Here is a 19,145-nt window from a genome sequence, read left to right on the forward strand (position 1 = left end):
TACCAGGAAGACATGTATTTTCCAGCTGAAATAAAGCTGAGTAAAGAAAGTCACTATCATATATAAATTTCCTTTGCTTAAAACACTCAAAATTTTCTACCATATTGAGAATACAATCTGAAGGTCTTATTTACCATGCTTCATAAGGCCCCTGACCGCTTCTCTAAACCCGTTTCTTACTTCTTCCCCAAGCCTCCTACCCTGCTCCAGTTACCTACTCTTTTTACTGCTCTTTAACCTACTCACCACTCTGAAAGTTGTTCCTTCTGCTGTGAGCTCCTTCGTCCCAGAAACACACGATTCTCTTCTCCAAGTGGCTTCTTGAATGTCTCACCTTCAGAACAGCATTTCTAGACCACCTTGTCTGAAATAGCAACCCCTTTTCTTCCACATCACTTTGTATACCCCTACCACTTTATTTTTCTTTGTATCACTTATTGATTCCTGATGCTGCGTGTTTGTTTGTGGTGCTTTCTCTCTGCTCCATGAGGGTAGAGGGTTTATTTTACCCATTGTATTCCCAGCACCCAGAACAGTACCTGGTGTATCTTTTATTTTTAAGGACACCTTTCCTTGAATCATTAGGTCATCTTTCATTAAGTTCATGATTTTAACTGTTAGAAAAATTAGGACATATTTAACATTGATAAGATTTAGCTGAACTGAAAAAGGACTATTTCTCACTGAATATTTAGATTGAATGTGGTCTTTGTTGAGATTCAAAGATATATTCTGCGTCCTATGTTTTACCAGTTTCTATTAAAAAAAATACTTTTGGCTGTGCTGGGTCTTCCTTGCTGTGTGCGGGCTTTCTCTAGTTGTGGTGAGTGGGAGCGACCCTAGTTGCGGTGGACAGGCTTCTCATTGTGATGGCCTCTTGTTGCAAAGCACAGGCTCTAGGCATGCGAGCTCAGAAATTGTGGTGCACAGGCTTAGTTGCTTAGTTGCTCCTTGGCATGTGGGATTTTCCCAGACCAGTGATCGAACCCATATCCCCTGCATTGGCAGGCAGATTCTTAACCACTGGGCCAGCAGGGAAGTCCTACGTTTCCTTTTTTTTAAATGGACATTATTGGTGGGATTATTTCTACTGAAGGGACCCTGTGCAGGTTTTTTGATCATTGATTTTCAAACTTTTTTTTTTTTTTTGGTATATGTTGGAATTCTTTAAAAAAAAAAAAAAGAAATGGTACTTGGGAGCTCAACGTATAGAAGAAGGGAACTTCTCTGACTGAAACCGATGTGCATGGGTATGGTGGGAGATGGCAGAATCCCCTGCCTTCCTCTTCCCCTTGAAGTTGTAGAGGCAGCTTCTGTGCCCTTCCCTGCCCCCTCGGTTCAAGCCGAGGTTTCAGCCAGCTTGAAGCATGACCAGGGTAGAAGTTAGGGCACCTGGATTTCACTTCCTTCTCTACTGCTCACAAGGAGTGGGACCTTGAGCATCAGGTTCTTATGTTTCAGTTTTCTTATCTTTAAAATTGACTTATGCATTAGCCCTGATTTTAAGATAAAAAGACCAAATGAGAAGTTGTTTACTGAAGGTCTTTGAAAGGGATGGATTTTTCACATGTCGGGCAAAGTAATCTCCCCTCTCACCTGTGCACTCTACCATGATGCTTGTGCACGTGTAGCAGTCTTATATTGCTCATGTATTGTCAGTTTGTTACCATGCTTATTTTTAAACTTTTTATTCAAAAGTAATGCATGCTCATTATAATCATTCATACAGTTAAAAAGGTATAAAGAAAACATTACTCTTCTCTCCTACCTCTATTCAATCTCAACTTCCATCCTAAAGTATTCTATACTATTCTGTGCTAATAAAAATATAAATATATAGAATTGATTTTCTTTGTCTTCTTAAATATTTTATTTAAAAATTGTTTTATTGAGGGATAGTTGATTTACAGTTTTGTATTAATTTCTGCTATATAGCAAAGTGATTGTTATGCACATATATTCTTTTCCATTGTGGTTTATCACAGGATATTGAATATAGTTCCCTGTGCTATACAGTGGATCCTTGTTGTTTCTTCATCTGTCTTTTAAATCATGGAATCATGTTTCAGATCTAGTAAACATGCAATTTGCCTTTTTTTTTTTTTTTTTTGCCTAATAGGTGCCACAGATGTCTTTTCAGGTTAATATATGTAACTTGAATTCATTCTTTTGATTATAGCAGTTTTTAGTATGCATGCATGCATGCTTAGTCACTCAGTTGTGTCTGACTCTTTGTGATCCATGGGACTGTAGCCCACTTAGGCTCCTCTGTCCATGGGATTCTCCAGGCAAGAATACTGGAGTGTGGGTTGTCATGGCCTCCTCCAGGGGATCTTCCCAACCCAGGGATCAAACTGGCATCTCCTGCGTCTCCTGCATCGGCAGGGAATTCTTTACCACTGAACCACCTGGGAGACCCAATAGCAACCATTTCTTTATTGTTGAAGGTTGTTTTCAGCGTGTGATAATTCAAGCAATGTTAAATATCTTTTATATAAAATCGTACGTATTGGTACTTTTGCTTATTTTTGTGTGTTTTCCTAATATTGAAATTGCTGTCAAAATGCTTGTGCAGCTTAAATTTTAGTAGTTACTGCCCAGATTATCTTTCTTTGTGGTTGTGGTAGCTCTCACTCTCCAACAGCCATTAGTTCTTCAAGTAACTTCCCTACTTCTCTCACCTTTTTTTCAGGGAACTCCATTTACACACGTATTAGGCAACCTAAGTTGCCTCACGTCTCACTGGTGAACTATTCTTTTGTTGTTGTTGTTGTTATTATTTCTTTTTTTTCCTCTGTTTTATTTTGGGTGGTTTTTATTGTTATGTCTCCCAAGTTCACTGTTTCTTTTTTGTTGTTGTTGTTGTTGTTCTGTAGTGTCTCATCTATTTTTCTCAGACCTTGCATTTTTTAATCTCTAAAAGTTTAATGTGGTTTTTTTTGATCACTAGCACGTTTCAACTTTTTTTTTTTTATTTTATTTTATTTTTAAACTTTACATAATTGTATTAGTTTTGCCAAACATCAAAATGAATCCGCCACAGGTATACACGTGTTCCCCATCCTGAACTTTCCTCCCTCCTCCCTCCCCACACCATCCCCCCGGGCCGTCCCAGTGCTCTAGCCCCAAGCATCCAGCATCGTGCATCGATCCTGGACGGGCATCTTGTTTCATACATGATATTCCACATGTTTCAACGCCACTCTCCCAAATCCTCCCACCCTCTCCCTCTCCCACAGAGTCCATAAGACTGTTCTATACATCAGTGTCTCTTTTGCTGTCTCGTACACAGGGTTATTGTTACCATCTTTCTAAATTCCATATATATGCGTTAGTATACTGTATAACTTTTTAAACATAAAGAATACAATTAGAATAACTGCTTTGAAACCCTTACCTGCTCATTCTGACATCTATGTTAGTTCTAAGTGGCTTTTGATTAATTGATTTATTTCTTCTTTGTGGGTCATATTTTCCTGTTTGTTACATGCCTGTTTGTCCGATATCAGGCACTTGTCGGGTGCTGGATGGTTTTGTCTTTCTATAATTATACTTGGGCTCTGTGCTGGGGAACAACTAAATTACTTTGATACGGGTTTTTCCTCTTGGGTTTTGCTTCTAATATTTGTTAGGAGGGACTAGAATAGTACCAGGCCAGAGCTCATTTTCAGAGAAGGTGATGGCATCCCACTCCAGTACTCTTGCCTGGAAAATCCCATGGACAGCATAGCCTGGTGGGCTGCAGTCCATGGGGTCGTGAAGAGTTGGACACGACTGAGCGACTTCATTGTCACTTTTCACTTTCATGCATTGGAGAAGGAAATGGCAACCCACTCCAGTGTTCTTGCCTGGAGAATCCCAGGGACGGGGGAGCCTGGTGGGCTGCCGTCTATGGGGTTGCACAGAGTCGGACATGACTGAAGTGACTTAGCAGTAGAGCTCATTTTTCATTTCCACTGAGGCAAAATCCTTATTCTTCCCAGTGTCCCATGCATCTTGAGGCTTTCCAGTCTGGCTGATGGGAACAGATACAATTCCTGACCTTGGGTGAGAGCTGGGAGTGTTCTCTCTAATCCTTTCAAATGTGTTTTTTAGCTTCAGGTAGTTTGCTCAGGGACCCATGCTGGTCACTTCTCCGCTGAATCCACTCGGGGGAGCCCTTGCAGATCTCTGGAGTTTTTTCTCTGCAGCCCTCATTTCTCTGGCACTCTGTCCCATGAGCTCCAGATGCGTTGGTCTTTCTATTCTTGGCTTTTTTTTTTCTGAACCTAATGTGATGACTGGGCTCCATCTGGGTTTATCTTCCTTGAATAGGGGCCTTGACACCCAGGGATGTAAGCTGGTTAATCAAAGGGCTCACCTTGTTTTTTTCTCATCTCTAAGGGATCACTCATCTTCACTGCCAGGTGTACAGCATTTTACAAACCATTGTTTTGTATATTTTGTCCTTGTTTTTCCCGGTCATTTCAGATGGGAGGGTAAATCAGATTCCTGTTATTCTATGTTGGTTGGAAGCAGAAGTTTTGGATATGAGGAGTTACAGATAAACTAGTTCATTATATATATATGGGTGTCACTGGGATATTTCATGAAATCAGCATCATAAAGTCAGTTATTTTATTTATTAAATATTTCCTTTTCCAATTGTTGCTTTTGTGTGCTTACCCAAAGTTTTTTTTTTTTTTTTTTGAATTCTATTTTTAAATCTTTAGTTGGAGGGTAATTGCTTTACAAAGTTGTGTTGATTTCTGCCGTATGCCAAACTTTGACATTATTGCAGATATAACCGTCATAATGTATTTGGCATCATACACGTTGTAGTTTTTCCTCTCTTAAAAATAATATCTCAAGCCAGTATATTACCTTCGTTGTAGAATAATTTATTTTTTGAGTTGCCATTTTTATAATTAAAGACAGCCACAGTAGCATTTTTTGTTTACATTTTAATTTTATTGGAGTATAGTTGATTTACATTGTTGTAAATCAGTTAGTTTCAGGTGTACAGCAGAGTGATTCAGTTCAGTTCAGTTCAGTCACTCAGTCATGTCCGATTCTTTGCGACCCCATGAATCACAGCACACCAGGCCTCCCTGTCCATCACAAACTCCCGGATTCATTCAGACTCATGTCCATCGAGTCAGTGATGCCATCTAGCCATCTCATCCTCTGTCATCCCCTTCTCCGCCTGCCCCCAATCCCTCCCAGCATCAGAGTCTTTTCCATTGAGTCAGCTCTTCTCATGAGGTGGCCAAAGTACTGGAGTTTCAGCTTCAGCATCATTCCCTCCAAGGAAATCCCAGGGCTGATCTCCTTCAGAATGGACTGGTTGGATCTCCTTGCAGTCCAAGGGACTCTCAAGAGTCTTCTCCAACACCACAGTTCAAAAGCATCAATTCTTTGGCGCTCAGCTTTCTTCATAGTCCAACTCTCACATCCATATATGACCACAGGAAAAGCCATAGCCTTGACTAGATGGACCTTTGTTGGCAAAGTAATGTCTTTGCTTTTGAATATGCTATCTAGGTTGGTCATAACTTTCCTTCCAAGGAGTAAGCGTCTTTTAATTTCATGGCTGCAATCACCATCTGCAGTGATTTTGGAGCCCAAAAAAATAAAGTCTGACACCGTTTCCACTGTTTCCCCATCTATTTCCCATGAAGTGATGGGACCAGATGCCATGATCTTCATTTTCTGAATGTTGAGCTTTAAACCAACTTTTTAACTCTCTACTTTCACTTTCATCAAGAGGCTTTTGAGTTCCTCTTCACTTTCTGCCATAAGGGTGGTGTCATCTGCATATCTGAGGTTGTTGATATTTCTCCCAGCAATCTTGATTCCAGCTTGTGTTTCTTCCAGTCCAGCGTTTCTCATGATGTACTCTGCATAGAAGTTAAATAAGCAAGGTGACAATATACAACCTTGACGTACTCCTTTTCCTATTTGGAACCAGTCTGTTGTTCCATGTCCAGTTCTAACTGTTGCTTCCTGACCTGCATACAGATTTCTCAAGAGGCTGATTCAGTTATACATATATTTATTCCTTTTTAGATTCTTTTCTCATATAAGGTATCATATAGTAGCATTTTTAAGCTTCTTTTTATTTTCTTCAGATGCTGCAAAAAGGACGTTTCAAGAAAAAGGTATCTTGGCAGGAGAAAGCAGAACTTTTAAGCCTCATTTGACCTTCATGAAATTGTCCAGGTTACCATGGCTCCGGAAGAAGGTGAGTGGACATTTTATTATCAGCCTTGTTTTACCACCCACAGCATGAGTGACATGTGTAGTGGTTTTCGACATCCCTGCCACTATTGCTCCTGGGATTCCAGTTGGATTTGGTTCCAATTCCCAAGAATGCTGAGTTGGCTCATGAGGCTCCATGGAGGCCATTACTGCTGTCTCCTCCTTTGCCTCTGTGGCTGTTAGCTGCACACTGACCATTACTTACTGCTGCTTCATCTGTTGCTACATCTTGCTTCATCCCTTGAAAAGCCTTGGGGGGTGGAGCCAGAGTTGGGTTTTGCTGCGTTATTTTCTTCTGATTGTTTGCAGCCTGCTGCCTTCAAAGCTTCCTCCACTGGCTTGCATACACTGGTGCTGCTCCCTGTAGCTGGGTTCTTCAGGGTGGGACATGCTCTGCTCCCCTCCCCACTTTTATGTAACTCTTTCGAAGTTTCTACAAAGCCACTGCTCTTTCAGCAGTTGTTTCCACTGAGGGCGTGGAGCAGGTGTTGCAGGGACTGGGCAAGAGGGTAACAGAAGGGCCGCCCTCCCTAGCTCAGTATTTGAAAGTACTTGTCCCTGGGAATGGTCAGCAGTGACACAAGCCAGGGGACATGTCTTTTGACTTCCCCTATCTCAGGGCGACTTGCTGCCTTCCTAAGCCATTGCCTTCTTCTTCAGAGGCTGGAGGCACTTTGAATTTTTGTCTGGAGTCACAAGCAATTCTCCTAGAATCCTAAGGGCACCCTTCCTTGTTTCTCCCATTTCAGCCTAGGGAGGTTGTCATGCGAATTAAAGCATCTGCTGAGCTGCTCTGATGTACCAGAGTTTTGGAGATGGGCATGCAGATTAGTATTCGCTCCTGCTCTCCATAACCCTTTGCTGCAGTTCAGACTTGATTTGCAGCTCTATAAATGAAGGTCATGTTTATTAGTAAGTAGATCTTTTTTCTAAATTCGACAATTTGTATTTAATGTCTGGGCTCAGAAAGTCTTTTTGGTCCTGTAAAACATGTGTTTGGGTGGTTGGCCATCCTGTGCTTATGAGTTTAGTACAAACTTTTGTAAAAATCACCCTATCCCCCAGTATCTTGCATGTTTTTTTTTCTCTATGCTCAAATTAAATAATAACTGTATTAGATACCATTCCAGAATATTTAGGTAGAAATAATTTGTGTATATCATAGATTTTGAAATTAGGAATGATGAAAACTGACAAAACTTGTAGACTGACAGTTTACTCTTTTACTCATTATCTTTCTTATCTTGCTTTCACGTGGACTGTCCTCTTCCCAGTGGTTTCAAACTTAATCCCAGAATGACAAATCAGTGGTGAAGGTAATGCCCACATTTCAAAATGTTTCTGTCTTTATTAACTTTGAAATGAGAGCACCCAAGGGTGTTTATCAAAGGGATGCTTAAATTAACTCTAGAATTTATATTTCAACATTTCAGACTGCATGCATTTTAAGTGATTTCTTGACAAATGATTTCACGGAGTCTGCTCCTTTTACTCTATAGAAAGGGGATCTGAGACTCAGAGGTTAAGTAGCTGAAATGAGATCACACTGTTCTCAGTTGCAGAGCCCCATCCAGAATCTATTTTCTTCTCTAATTCTCTTCTGGGTTTTCATTCTGGGTCCACTCATTTACAAGGGTGAGACCATTGATAAAGTCAATAATGGAATGTATTACCAACATTCAGTTTACTTAAGGTTGATAATGAAATAAAAGGGGCAGGGTAGAGGGATATTGAATTTTTTTTTTTTCACTCATATTAAGAAGTTGGTGTCATTTCAAGTACTTATATTTTAAAAGTTATTTTAATTATAAAAGTGTTAGATGAATATATGCTCACTGAAAAAAATCTATCTACATAAAGATCTACAGAGTGAAAGATAAATTTTTTTCCCTCATCACCAATCTCTCACTCCCTTCCTCCCAATATCATTTCTCTTTTAGGTACCATTACTAGTATATCCTTCTGGCCTTTTCTTATTCCCTGCAAACAAAACTCTCCTTCAAATAAAGAACTCTCCTTCAAATTTCCTGATATGGAACTTCCTCTGCTCCAGTATGGTATTCTGGTTCTCAAACTAGAGAATTAAGTTTTCTAATTGAGATTCTGGGAAACATAAGATTTTTTTTTTTTTTTTGACAATTATATGTTTTTCTAACACCAGGAGGCATTTACATATATATGTTAGTTGTCCATATTCTTAGTTTCATGAAATTCTAGTGGAATATATCTCATAAGGGAGTAGTAAAAGTAGTATGCTTTTTTTTTTGACTGGGCTGTGCAGCTTGCGGGATCTTAGTTCCCTGACCAGGGATTGAACCCATACCCTCAGCAGTGAAAGAATGGAGTCTTATGCACTGGACTGCCAGGGAATTCCCTTGAAAGTAGTTTTGTATATCTTCAAGCTATTTTGATTATCACTATGTTTTCAAAGGGCTTCCCTGGTGGCTCAGAGGTTAAAGCATCTGCCTGCAATGCAGGAGACCAGGGTTCGATCCCTGGGTCGGGAACATCCCCTGGAGAAGGAAGTGGCAACCCACTCCAGTATTCTTGCCTGGAGAATCCCATGGAGGGAGGAGCCTTGTAGGCTACAGTTCACGGGGTCTCAAACAGTAGTTTTTTAAATCAAATGAATGAAGCCTCAGAAAAGCTTCTTTAAATTATTTTGTCTCTGAATAGCTAAAATTCAACTTGTTTGTATCATTTCTTCAGAGTATGTTTGTTTCTCGTGGTTAGACTATTTGTTTCGGTCAGTGCTTTTTATAGTGCTTTATTTTGGGTTTATTTTTCACACTGAGTGACCTTGTGTTGGTATTTCTGTGATTTGACATTGCAGAAACTGGTTTGTTAGAAGTATGTGCTAACACTTGGTGGCAGAAGAAGACCAGTTTCAAATCAAATATGCATCTTAAGGCAGATCCAGATTCTTTGAGCAATAAATGCAATCTTTTCATGAATAGAACAGTTGTGTTTAATCATAAATTATTTTTTGGACTTCTTGGATATTTTTCCTGCTTTATAACTCTTTCAAATTACTAATAGAGCACTTAAACTATCAAAGCTATAGGTTATTAATTGGCCCTTTCTTATAGCAGTGTTTCACAAAGTCAGACAATGAGAGAACTTTAGAATGAAAGAAATGATCTTCTTTGAAATTGTTTGCTCCCTTTTTCACTTGGACTGGTTTGCTTTGAGTGCAGAGTTTGATATGCACATAGCTAAGGACAGAAGGGTAGTTATTGGACCCTACGATGATGAGGTTGGGGAAAGCAGGGAAGATCCCCTGGAGAAGGGCATGGCAACCCACTCCAGTATTCTTGCCTGGGAAATCCCATGGACAGAGGAACCTGGTGGACTACAATCTATTAGGTCACAAAAGTTGCACATGACTCTGAAGGCATGCAACAAAAGAGGGCCTGCCAGGTTGCACTGCCTCTGTCTTCTTTTCTGAAAGAAGGCACTTTAGGTGCCCTTGGTAAGAGCAGACTTTTATTATTCCAGACAAAAACTGATCTTAGAAATATCCTTGGTATAAGTTAAAGCAAGTCTGATTCACAAGATGGCAGAGTAGAAGGACATGAGCTCATCTTTTCCTGTGAGAACTCCAATATTGCAACTAACTGCTGAACATTCATCAACAGGAGAATGACTGATCACTTGGATCACAGCCTTGTCTAACTCAATAAAACTATGAGCCATGCCATGTAGAGCCACCCAAGAGGGACAGCTCATGGTGGAAGGTACTGACAAAATGTGGTCCACTGGAGAAGGGAATGGCAAACCACTTTAGTATTCTTGCCTTGAGAACCCTGTGAACAGTATGAAAAGGCAAAAAAAATATGACATTGAAAGATGAACTCCCCAAGTCAGTATGGCCAATATGCTACTGGAGAAGAGTGGAGAAATAGTTCCAGAAAGAATGAAGAGGCTGAGGCAAAGCAAAAATAGCACTCAGTTTTGGATGTGACTGGTAATGGAAATAAAGTGCAATACTGTAAAGAACAATATTGCATAGGAACCTGGAATGTTAGGTCCTTGAATCAAGGTAAATTGGAATTGGTCAAACAGGAGATGGCAAGAGTGAACATCGACATTTTAGGAATCAGTGAACTAAAATGGACTGGAATCAGTGAATTTAATTCAGATGACCGTTATATCTATTACTGTGGGCAAGACTCTTCAAAGAAATGGAATAGCCTTTATAGCCAACAAAATGCAGTACTTGGGTGCAATCTCAAAAATGACAGAATGATCTCTGTTTGTTTCCAAGGCAAACCATTCAATATCACAAAAATCCAAGGCTATGTGCCAACCACTAATATTGAAGAAGCTGAAGTTGAATGGTTCTATGACAACCTACAAGGTCTTCTAGAACTAACACCAAAAAAAGTTGTCCTTTTCATCATAGGGGACTGAAATGCAAAAGTAGGAAGTCAAGAGATGATACCTGGAGTAACAGCCAAGTTTGGCCTTGGAGTACAAAATGAAGCAGGGCAAAAGCTAACAGAGTTTTGCCAAGAGAACACACTGGTCATAGTAAACACCCTCTTCCAAAAACACAAGAGATAACTCTACACATAGACATCACCAAATGGTCAATAGCGAAATCAGATTGATTATATTCTTTGAAGCCAAAGATGGAGAAGCTCTATACAGTCAGCAAACAAGACCAGGAGCTGACTGTGGCTCAGATTATGAACTCCGTATTGCCAAATTCAGACTGAAATTGAAGAAAGTGGGGAAAACCATTAGACCATTCAGGTATGACTTAAATCAAATCCCTTAGGATTATACAGTGGAAGTGAAAATAGATTGAAGGGATTAGATCTGATACATAGAGTGCCTGAAGAACTATGGATAGAAGTTCGTAGCATTGTACAGGAGGTGGTGATCAAAACCATCCCCAAAAAGAAGAAATGCAAAAAGGCAAAGTGGTTGTCTGAGGAGGCCTTGCAAATAGCTGAAAAAAGAATAGAAGTAAAAGGCAAAGGAGAAAAGGAAAGATATATTCATCTGAATGTAGAGTTCCAAAGAATAGCAAGGAGAAATAAGAAAGCCTTCCTCAGTGATCAATGCAAAGAAATAGAGGAAAAGAATAAAATGGGAAAGACTAGAGATCTCTTCAAGAAAGTAAGAGATACCAAGGGATTATTTCTTGCAAAGATGGGCACAATAAAGGACAGAAATGGTATGGACCTAACAGAAGCAGAAGATATAAGAAGAGGTGGCAAGAATACACAGAAGAACTGTAAAAATAAAGATCTTCATGACTCAGATAACCACGATGGTGTGATCACTCACCTACAGCCAGACATCCTAGAATGTGAACTCAAGTGGGCCTTAGGAAGCATTACTATGAACAAAGCTATTGGAGACAATGGAATTCCAGCTGAGCTCTTTCAAGTCCTAAAAGATGATGCTGTGAAAATGCTGCATTCAATATGCCAGCAAATTTGGAAAACTCAGCAGTGGCCACAGGACTGGAAAAGGTCAGTTTTCATTCCAATCCCAAAGAAGGGCAATGCCAAAGAATGCTCAAACTATTGTACAATTGTACTTATTTCACACGCTAGCATGTGTACTTATTTCACACATGCTCAAAATTCTCCAAGTCAGGCTTCAACAGTATGTGAATCATGAACTTTCAGAAGTTCAAGGTGGATTTAGAAAAGGCAGAGGAACTAGAGGTCAAATTGACAACATCTGTTGGATCATAGAAAAAGCAAGAGAGTTCCAGAAAACATCTACTTGTACTTTATTGACTACGTTAAAACCTTTGACTGTGTGGATCACAGCAAACTGTGAAATTTCTTAAGGAGATGGGAATACCAGACCACCTGACCTGCCTTCTGAGTAATCTGTATGTGGGTCAAGAAGCAACAGTTAGAACTGGACATGGAACAACAGACTGGTTCCAAATTGGGAAAGGAGTATGCCAAGGCTGTATATTGTCACCTTGCTTATTTAACTTATATGCAGAGTACATGATGTGAAATGCTGGACTGGATGAAGTACAAGCTGGAATTAAGATTTCCAGGAGAAATATCAATAACCTCAGATATGTAGATGACACCACCCTTATGGCAGAAAGTGAAGAGGAACTGAAGAGCCTCTTGATGAAAGTGAAAGAGGAGAGTGAAAAAGCTGGCTTAAAACTCAACATTCATAAAAGGAAGATCATGGCATCTGGTCCCATCCCTTCATGGCAAATAGATGGGGAAACAGTGGAAACAGTGAGAGACTTTATTTTCTTGGGCTCCAGAATCACTGCAGATGGTGACTGCAACTATGACATTAAAAGGCCCTTGGTCCTTGGAAGAAAAGCTATGACCAACTTAGCATATTCAAAAGCAGAGACATTACTTTGCCAACAAAGGTCCATCTATTCTAAGCTATGGTTTTTCTAGTAGTCCTGTATGCATGTGAGAGTTGGATCATAAAGAAAGCTGAGCGCTGAAGAAATGATGCTTTTGAACTATGGTGTTGGAGAAGACTCTTGAGAGTCCCTTGGACTGCAAGGAGATCCAACCAGCCCATCCTAAAGGAAATCAGTCCTGAATATTCATTAGAAGGATTGATACTGAAGTTGAAGCTCTGACACTTTGATTACCTGATGCGAAGTACTGACTCATTAGAAAAGACCCTGATGTGAGAAAGATTGAAGGCAGGAGGAGAAGGGGATGACAGAGGATGAGATGGTTGGATTGCATCACTGACTCGATGGTGACTCAAAAGCTTACTTTTGAGTAAACTCTGGGAGTGGATGATGGACAGGAGAGCCTGGTTTGCTGCAGTCCTTGGGGCTGCAAAGAGTTGGACGTGACTGAGCAACTGAACTGACGTTAAAGCAGATTGTTTCAGTAACCTATTCCTGAATCTCCCAATGCCTAACAACTTAAAAATTTTAGTTGTTTTTGAGTCTCTTTTCATATTATCAAGTGCACTTAGTTCTGAAGCTATAATATGGAATTCTCTTTGGATTTTTCTTAGTTAAAAATCAATAAGTGAAAACACAATACAGTATCTCTTTTTGTTTTAATTTTTTTAAAGCTAAAAAAGTGGTGCAATCTACTGTGAGATGGAATTGTAATTTCTTCTGAGAGTCTAGGTGCCATTAGTCAACTGTGTCATCTATTGTGTGTCAGAGCACTATATATAGCAACTGACTTCAGTTTTGTTTCTAAGGCATTTTTCAGCTTCATGCTGTTCTGTTGTCTGTTTCTGTGTTTTGAGATAAACCTAAGTATGCCTTTTAATTGTTTAAAAATTGGAAATGCTGTCTTCAAAAGTAGACTCACTAAATGTTCATTTGTAACCTTTCAGTAATTTATACATCTTTGAACATTGAAATATATAGGAAATAATAAGCAGAAAGCAATATTATTTTTAAGGAAGAATTCTGGAATTTGATTCATGTCAAAATACCAAAATGGCTTCCTGATTGACCTTTATTCTGTTAAGAGATTTTGAAAAATTTGAAAACTCTAGAAGAAATGACCCAGTCAACCTAATATTATTAAGTCTGTGCAGAGTGGAATGGAGATTTGAAATAAGTGTTTTCATTGACATTTCCTGAAAATTTTATCTCAGGACATCTCTCAGGATTTTATGTGAGGTAAGGATTCTGTGATCAAGTGCATGTTAGCAGTGATGGGTTAAAGTTAATCTGAGTCTTTATTTCAGGATTTCTTAGGATCTCCAAAACGTGAATGTTTACTGTGAACCTTAAGAGCTTCTAACAACAAAGTTTAATTTTTTGCCGCTGGGTCATCTGTGGTTCTGTTGCACGTTGTCTTTATTCAAGACCTTGGTTTAGCAGCTTACATCTAGGACTTCACTGGCCTTTGACTGAAGGAAGAGAGAGATGGTGATAAACAGCTGAAAGTTTCTGCTAAGAAGTGACGCACGTCATTCCTCGTCATGTCTTATTGGCCAAAGAAGGTCACATGGTCCTTTCCGGGTTCAACAGAGCAGGATATAAAACCCACTTGCAGCAAAGGACACCACAAGAAGGGCAGTGAATATTTTGAACATTATACATCCTACCTGAGCATCATTTCCTAAATGTACTTGATAAGCGTGGCCTTTTTTTCATCTCCCATGTTTTAGCACATCATTTAGGCAACGCTGGTCTTGATCATTCAGGCTTAAATGATACCTTTTCTTCAAACATACAGATTCACTGGCCAGTTTACTTACTGTCGAGCATTTGTATCCCAAGGCAAGATTCTGATTTAAATGCCATTAAAAAAAACAGAGTTTTAGAGCTAGGATTAAAAGATGCAATAATGAGGTATTTGAGGTAATTAGAGTTGCATGAGTTAGCCTTCAGTTCAGTCCAGTTACTCAGTCCCCGTGTCCTCTTTGTGATCCCATGAACCGCAGCACATCCAGCCTCCCTGTCCATCACTTGAGTTCACCTAAACCCATGTCCATTGAGTCGGTGATGCCATCCAACCATCTAACCCTCTGTCGTCCCCTTCTCCTCCTGCCCTCAATATTTCCCAGCATCAAGGTCTTTTCAAATGAGTCATGCAGATGTATAACTAGTTTTGGAGAAGGCAATGACACCCCACTCCAGTGTTCTTGCCTGGAAAATCCCATGGACAGAGGAACCTGGTGGGCTGCCATCTCTGGGGTCACACAGAGTCAGACATGACTGAAGCGACTTAGCAGCAGCAGCAGCAAACTAGTTTACACTGGAATTTTATTTCCAATCCTAAATATCAAAGGATTTACTTTGACCATTTATTAGAACCATATTCTGCCAAGGAAAGGTACCTCAAAAACAGAATAATACTAAATTACTCAATTCTTCCAACTGATAAGCCCTATAAATTAAAGATGAATAATATTGCTGTTTTCTCTTTGCAAGGGCAAAAATTCACATTATCTGTAGTTAAAGACTTAAGACATCTAGCTCGTATCACCTATAGCAACATTTTATATATTATTTATTTTATTTTTGGTTGCGCTCGGCCTTCCTTTCCTGGGCTTTCTCTAGGTGCGGAAAGCAGGGCTACTGTTTAGTTGGAGTGTGCAGGCTTCTCATTGCAGTGGCTTCTCTTTTCACAGAACACGGGCTCTTAGTTTATGGGCTTCAGTAGTTGCAGCACGTAGTCTCAGTAGTTTTTGTGCAAAGGCTTAGTTGCTCTGTGGCCTGTGGAATCTTCCTGGACCAGGGATCGAAACCATGGCCCCTGTATTGGCAGGCAGATTTCCATCCACGGTACCACCAGGGAAGTCCAACGTTTTTAATTGTTAGTAAACTCTATGACATCATTTTGGAGACCCATCTTTAAGGCCTTATAAGTACATCGTGTCTTTACATTGACCTCAAGCTGATGGCCAGTGTGTGAAGGTACTTTTCTTCCTTCCTTGGCTATAGCCTTCTCTACAGCTGAATTTGATTCTGATTTGTTACATAACTTTATTTAGAGCAGAACATTTCATTCAGAGTGGTTTCACTTTTGTCTCCAGCACAGCTGTGAGATCTTAATCAGCCATTACCTGGGAGAATGTTCCATGACTTTCTCTAGTGGTCCTGGACCTTTAGCAGCATCCCTCCTCCCCCACCTTCATACTCCATCCTGTTTTCATGACTTGGTCCCTTTGGATTCCATCTTGCTCCTCGTCCTCCCTGACCTATCCTGATAATCAAGAGAATCATAAACAGGACCTTGTGCTCTTGATTTCCAGTGCAGATATGGGGGCAGTAGTCTCCTGGTAATTAGCTGAGTGGATACAAAAATCACGTGAAACATATTTCCCAACAGATTGTAACTTTCTATCAGGTATATCCCTACAGGCATGTGCTTAAATTGTACACAATGGGGATGAGGTCTACATGCAGGTAACGGTGTCAGGTTTGGCTAGTCTAGGTTTCCTGGGTGATGAACATACTGGGTAGAGCAGAAAAGCAAGCGGAATATGCCAGTGTTTATGATCTTTGGCAAACTGTCATCCTAACTATCAGCAAACTATCAGCCAGGCTGCCCTGTCCATCACCAACTCCCAGAGCTTACTCAAACTCATGTCCATAGAGTCAGTGAAGCCATTCAACCATCTTATCCTCTGTCGTCCCTTTTACCTCCTGTCTTCAATCTTTCCCAGCATCAGGGTCTTTTCCAGTGAGTCAGTTCTTCCCATCGGGTGGCCAAAGTATTGGAGTTTCAGCTTCAGCATCAGTTCTTCCAATGAATATTCAGGACTGATTTCCTTTAGGAGGGACTGGTTGAATCTCCTTATAGTCCAAGGGACTCTCAAGAGTCTTCTCCAACACCACAGTTCAAAAGCATCAATTCTTTGATGCTCAGTTTTCTTTATAGTCCAATTCTCACATCCGTACATGACTACTAGAAAAACCATAGCTTTGGCTAGATGGACCTTTGTTGGAAAACTACTGTCTCTGCTTTTTAATATGCTGTCTAGGTTTGTCGTAGCTTTTCTTCCAAGGAGCAAGCATCTTTTAATTTCATGGCTGCAGTCACCATCTGCAATGATTTTGGAGCCCCCCAAAATAAAGTCTCTCACTGTTTCCATTGTTTCCCCATCTATTTGCCATGAAGGGATGGGACCAGATGCCATGACCTTAGTTTTCTGAATGTTGACTTGTAAGCCAAGTGATGTTTATCAGTTCAGTTCATTTCAGTTCAGTCACTCAGTCGTGTCCGACTCTTTGTGACCCCATGGACTGCAGCACGCCAGGCCTCCCTGTCCATCACCAATTTCCAGAGTTTACCAAAACTCATGTCCATTGAGTCTGTGTTGCCATCCAAACATCTCACCCTCTGTTGTCCCCTTCACCTCCTGCCTTCAATCTTACTGAGCACCAATGATGTCTATGGATGCATATAAAAGATTTTGCCAGTGTATATATAATCCCTGCTACATTGTCTGAGTTTTCAGTTCTCATTTAGGTTGGATCTGAAGCTATAGTTTGGTCTAAAATTCTGTCTGTGGATAATCCAATCAATTTATATGAATGATTCCATACTTCTGATCTCTAGGCTATAAAAGCAGAACACATTCAACCATAATATATGTTGCAGTATATAGGCCAGTGTTACAGGACAAGTTAAAATTATTCATTAGGATTTTTCATGAACTTATTTCTGAATGAGCTTTTGCAGAACAGCTTCACTGTCATTTTTCGTCGTCAACATCCTGAGAATTTCTTGCACCAGTGACTTGCTGATATTTACTTACTTAATGTTGAGAGAACTGTTGATTAAATGGAAAGCTATTGCAATGAAGAATGAAAACATCTTAAATAGAGTTATAAGTTTATAGTTCGTATTTGGGAAGAAATTTGGTGACTGGATATTTTATGTTTTATCTTTAGTTTATAGAAATAAATGGTTACATTGGTAAATTCAGGAGAACATGTTATTATTTGCTCCAAAGAGCAAAATATTAGGAAAACAGATGTGATTAGGAGGAGTAGGATATAACTTGTTTACACTTGAGTAACCCTAGGCTGCACTGAGCCAAGAACACAGCTGGACTTTGATCAAGGGGAGTTGAGGTTCCAGCTGAGATTGGGCTGTCTAGGGAGCATTCCTCGATGCCTTAGTTATGAGTCTCTGCTTCATTGAAATGAAAAAATTCAGTTCAGTCACTCTGTCCTGTCTGACTCTTTGCAACCCCATGGACTGCAGCATGCCAGGCTTCCCTGTCCAACACCAACTCCCGGAGCTTACTCAAACTCATGTCCATAGAGTCAGTGAAGCCATCCATCTCATCCTCTGTTGTCCCCTTCTCCTCCTGCTTTCAGTCTTTCCCAGCATCAGGGTCTTTTCCAGTGAGTCAGTTCTTCCCATCAGGTAGCCAAAGTATTGGAATTTCAGCTTTAGCATCGGTCCTTCCAGTGAATATTCAGGACTGATTTCCTTTAGGATGAACTGATTGGATCTCCTTGCTGTCCAAGGGACTCTCAAGAGTCTTCTCCAACACCACAGTTCAAAAGCATCAATTCTTTGGCGCTCAGCTTCCTTTATAGTGCAACTCTCACATCCATACATGACTACTGGAAAAACCATAGCTTTGACTAGATGGACCTTTGTTGGCAAAGTAGTGTCTCTGCTTTTCAATATGCTATGTAGACTGGTCATGGCTTTTCTTCCAAGGAGCAAGAATCTTTTAATTTCATGGCTGCAGTCACCATCTGCATTGATTTTGGAGCCCCCGCAAAATAAAGTCTGTCACTGTTTTCATGGTTTCCCCATCTATTTGCCATGTAGTGATGGGGCCAGATGCCATGATATTAGGTTTCTGAATGTTGAGGTTTAAGCCAGCTTTTTCACTCTCCTCTTTTCACTTTCATCAAGAAGCTCTTCAGTTCTTCGCTTTCTGCCATAAGAATGGTATCATCTGCATATCTGAGGTTATTGATGTTTCTTTCTCCTGGCAATCTTGACTCCAGCTTGTGCTTCATCTAGCCCAGCATGTCTCATGATGTACTCTGCATATAAGTTAAATAAGCAGGGTGACAGTATACAGCCTTGACGTACTCCTTTCCCTATATGGAACCAGTCTGTTGTTCCATGTCCAGTTCTAACTGTTGCTTCTTGACCTGCATACAGATTTCTCAGGAGGCTGGTAAGGGGGTCTGGTATTCCCATCTCTTGAAGAATTTTCCACAGTTTGTTGTGATCCACACAGTCAAGACTTTGACATAGTCAATAAAGCAGAAGTAAATGTTTTTCTGGAACGCCTGTGTGTTTTTGATGATCCAACGGATGTTGGCAATTTGATCTCTGCTTCCTCTGCCTTTTCTAAATCTAGCTTGAACATCTGGAAGTTCACGATTCATGTAGTGTTGAAGCCTGGCTTGGAGAATTTTGAGCAGTACTTTGCTAGCGTGTGAGATGAGTGCAATTGTGTAGTAGTTTGAAATTCTTTGGCAT

At 40.2% G+C, this 19,145-nt stretch overlaps 1 protein-coding gene across 7 annotated transcripts in view; it reads left to right on the forward strand.

Moving 5' to 3' along the window:
- AKAP7 (A-kinase anchoring protein 7) overlaps positions 1–19,145 on the forward strand; it is a 123,252-nt gene that overhangs the window by 40,537 nt on the left and 63,570 nt on the right. For 5 of the 7 annotated variants that reach the window (XM_086316534.1, XM_086316536.1, XM_086316532.1 and 2 more), the window contains exon 6: positions 6,111–6,223. In XM_086316534.1, coding sequence (XP_086172660.1) covers positions 6,111–6,223 — 113 coding nt within the window. Of the gene's footprint in view, positions 1–6,110; positions 6,224–6,989; positions 7,153–19,145 lie in introns of all 7 variants that reach the window. The other 2 variants (XR_015132394.1, XR_015132395.1) reach the window with 1 other exon arrangement.

Source organism: Bos grunniens, chromosome 9 (genome assembly GCF_055505025.1).
Source record: "Bos grunniens cultivar Pamir isolate PY7600 chromosome 9, Bosgru_T2T1.0, whole genome shotgun sequence".
Classification (NCBI taxonomy): Eukaryota; Metazoa; Chordata; class Mammalia; order Artiodactyla; family Bovidae; genus Bos; species Bos grunniens.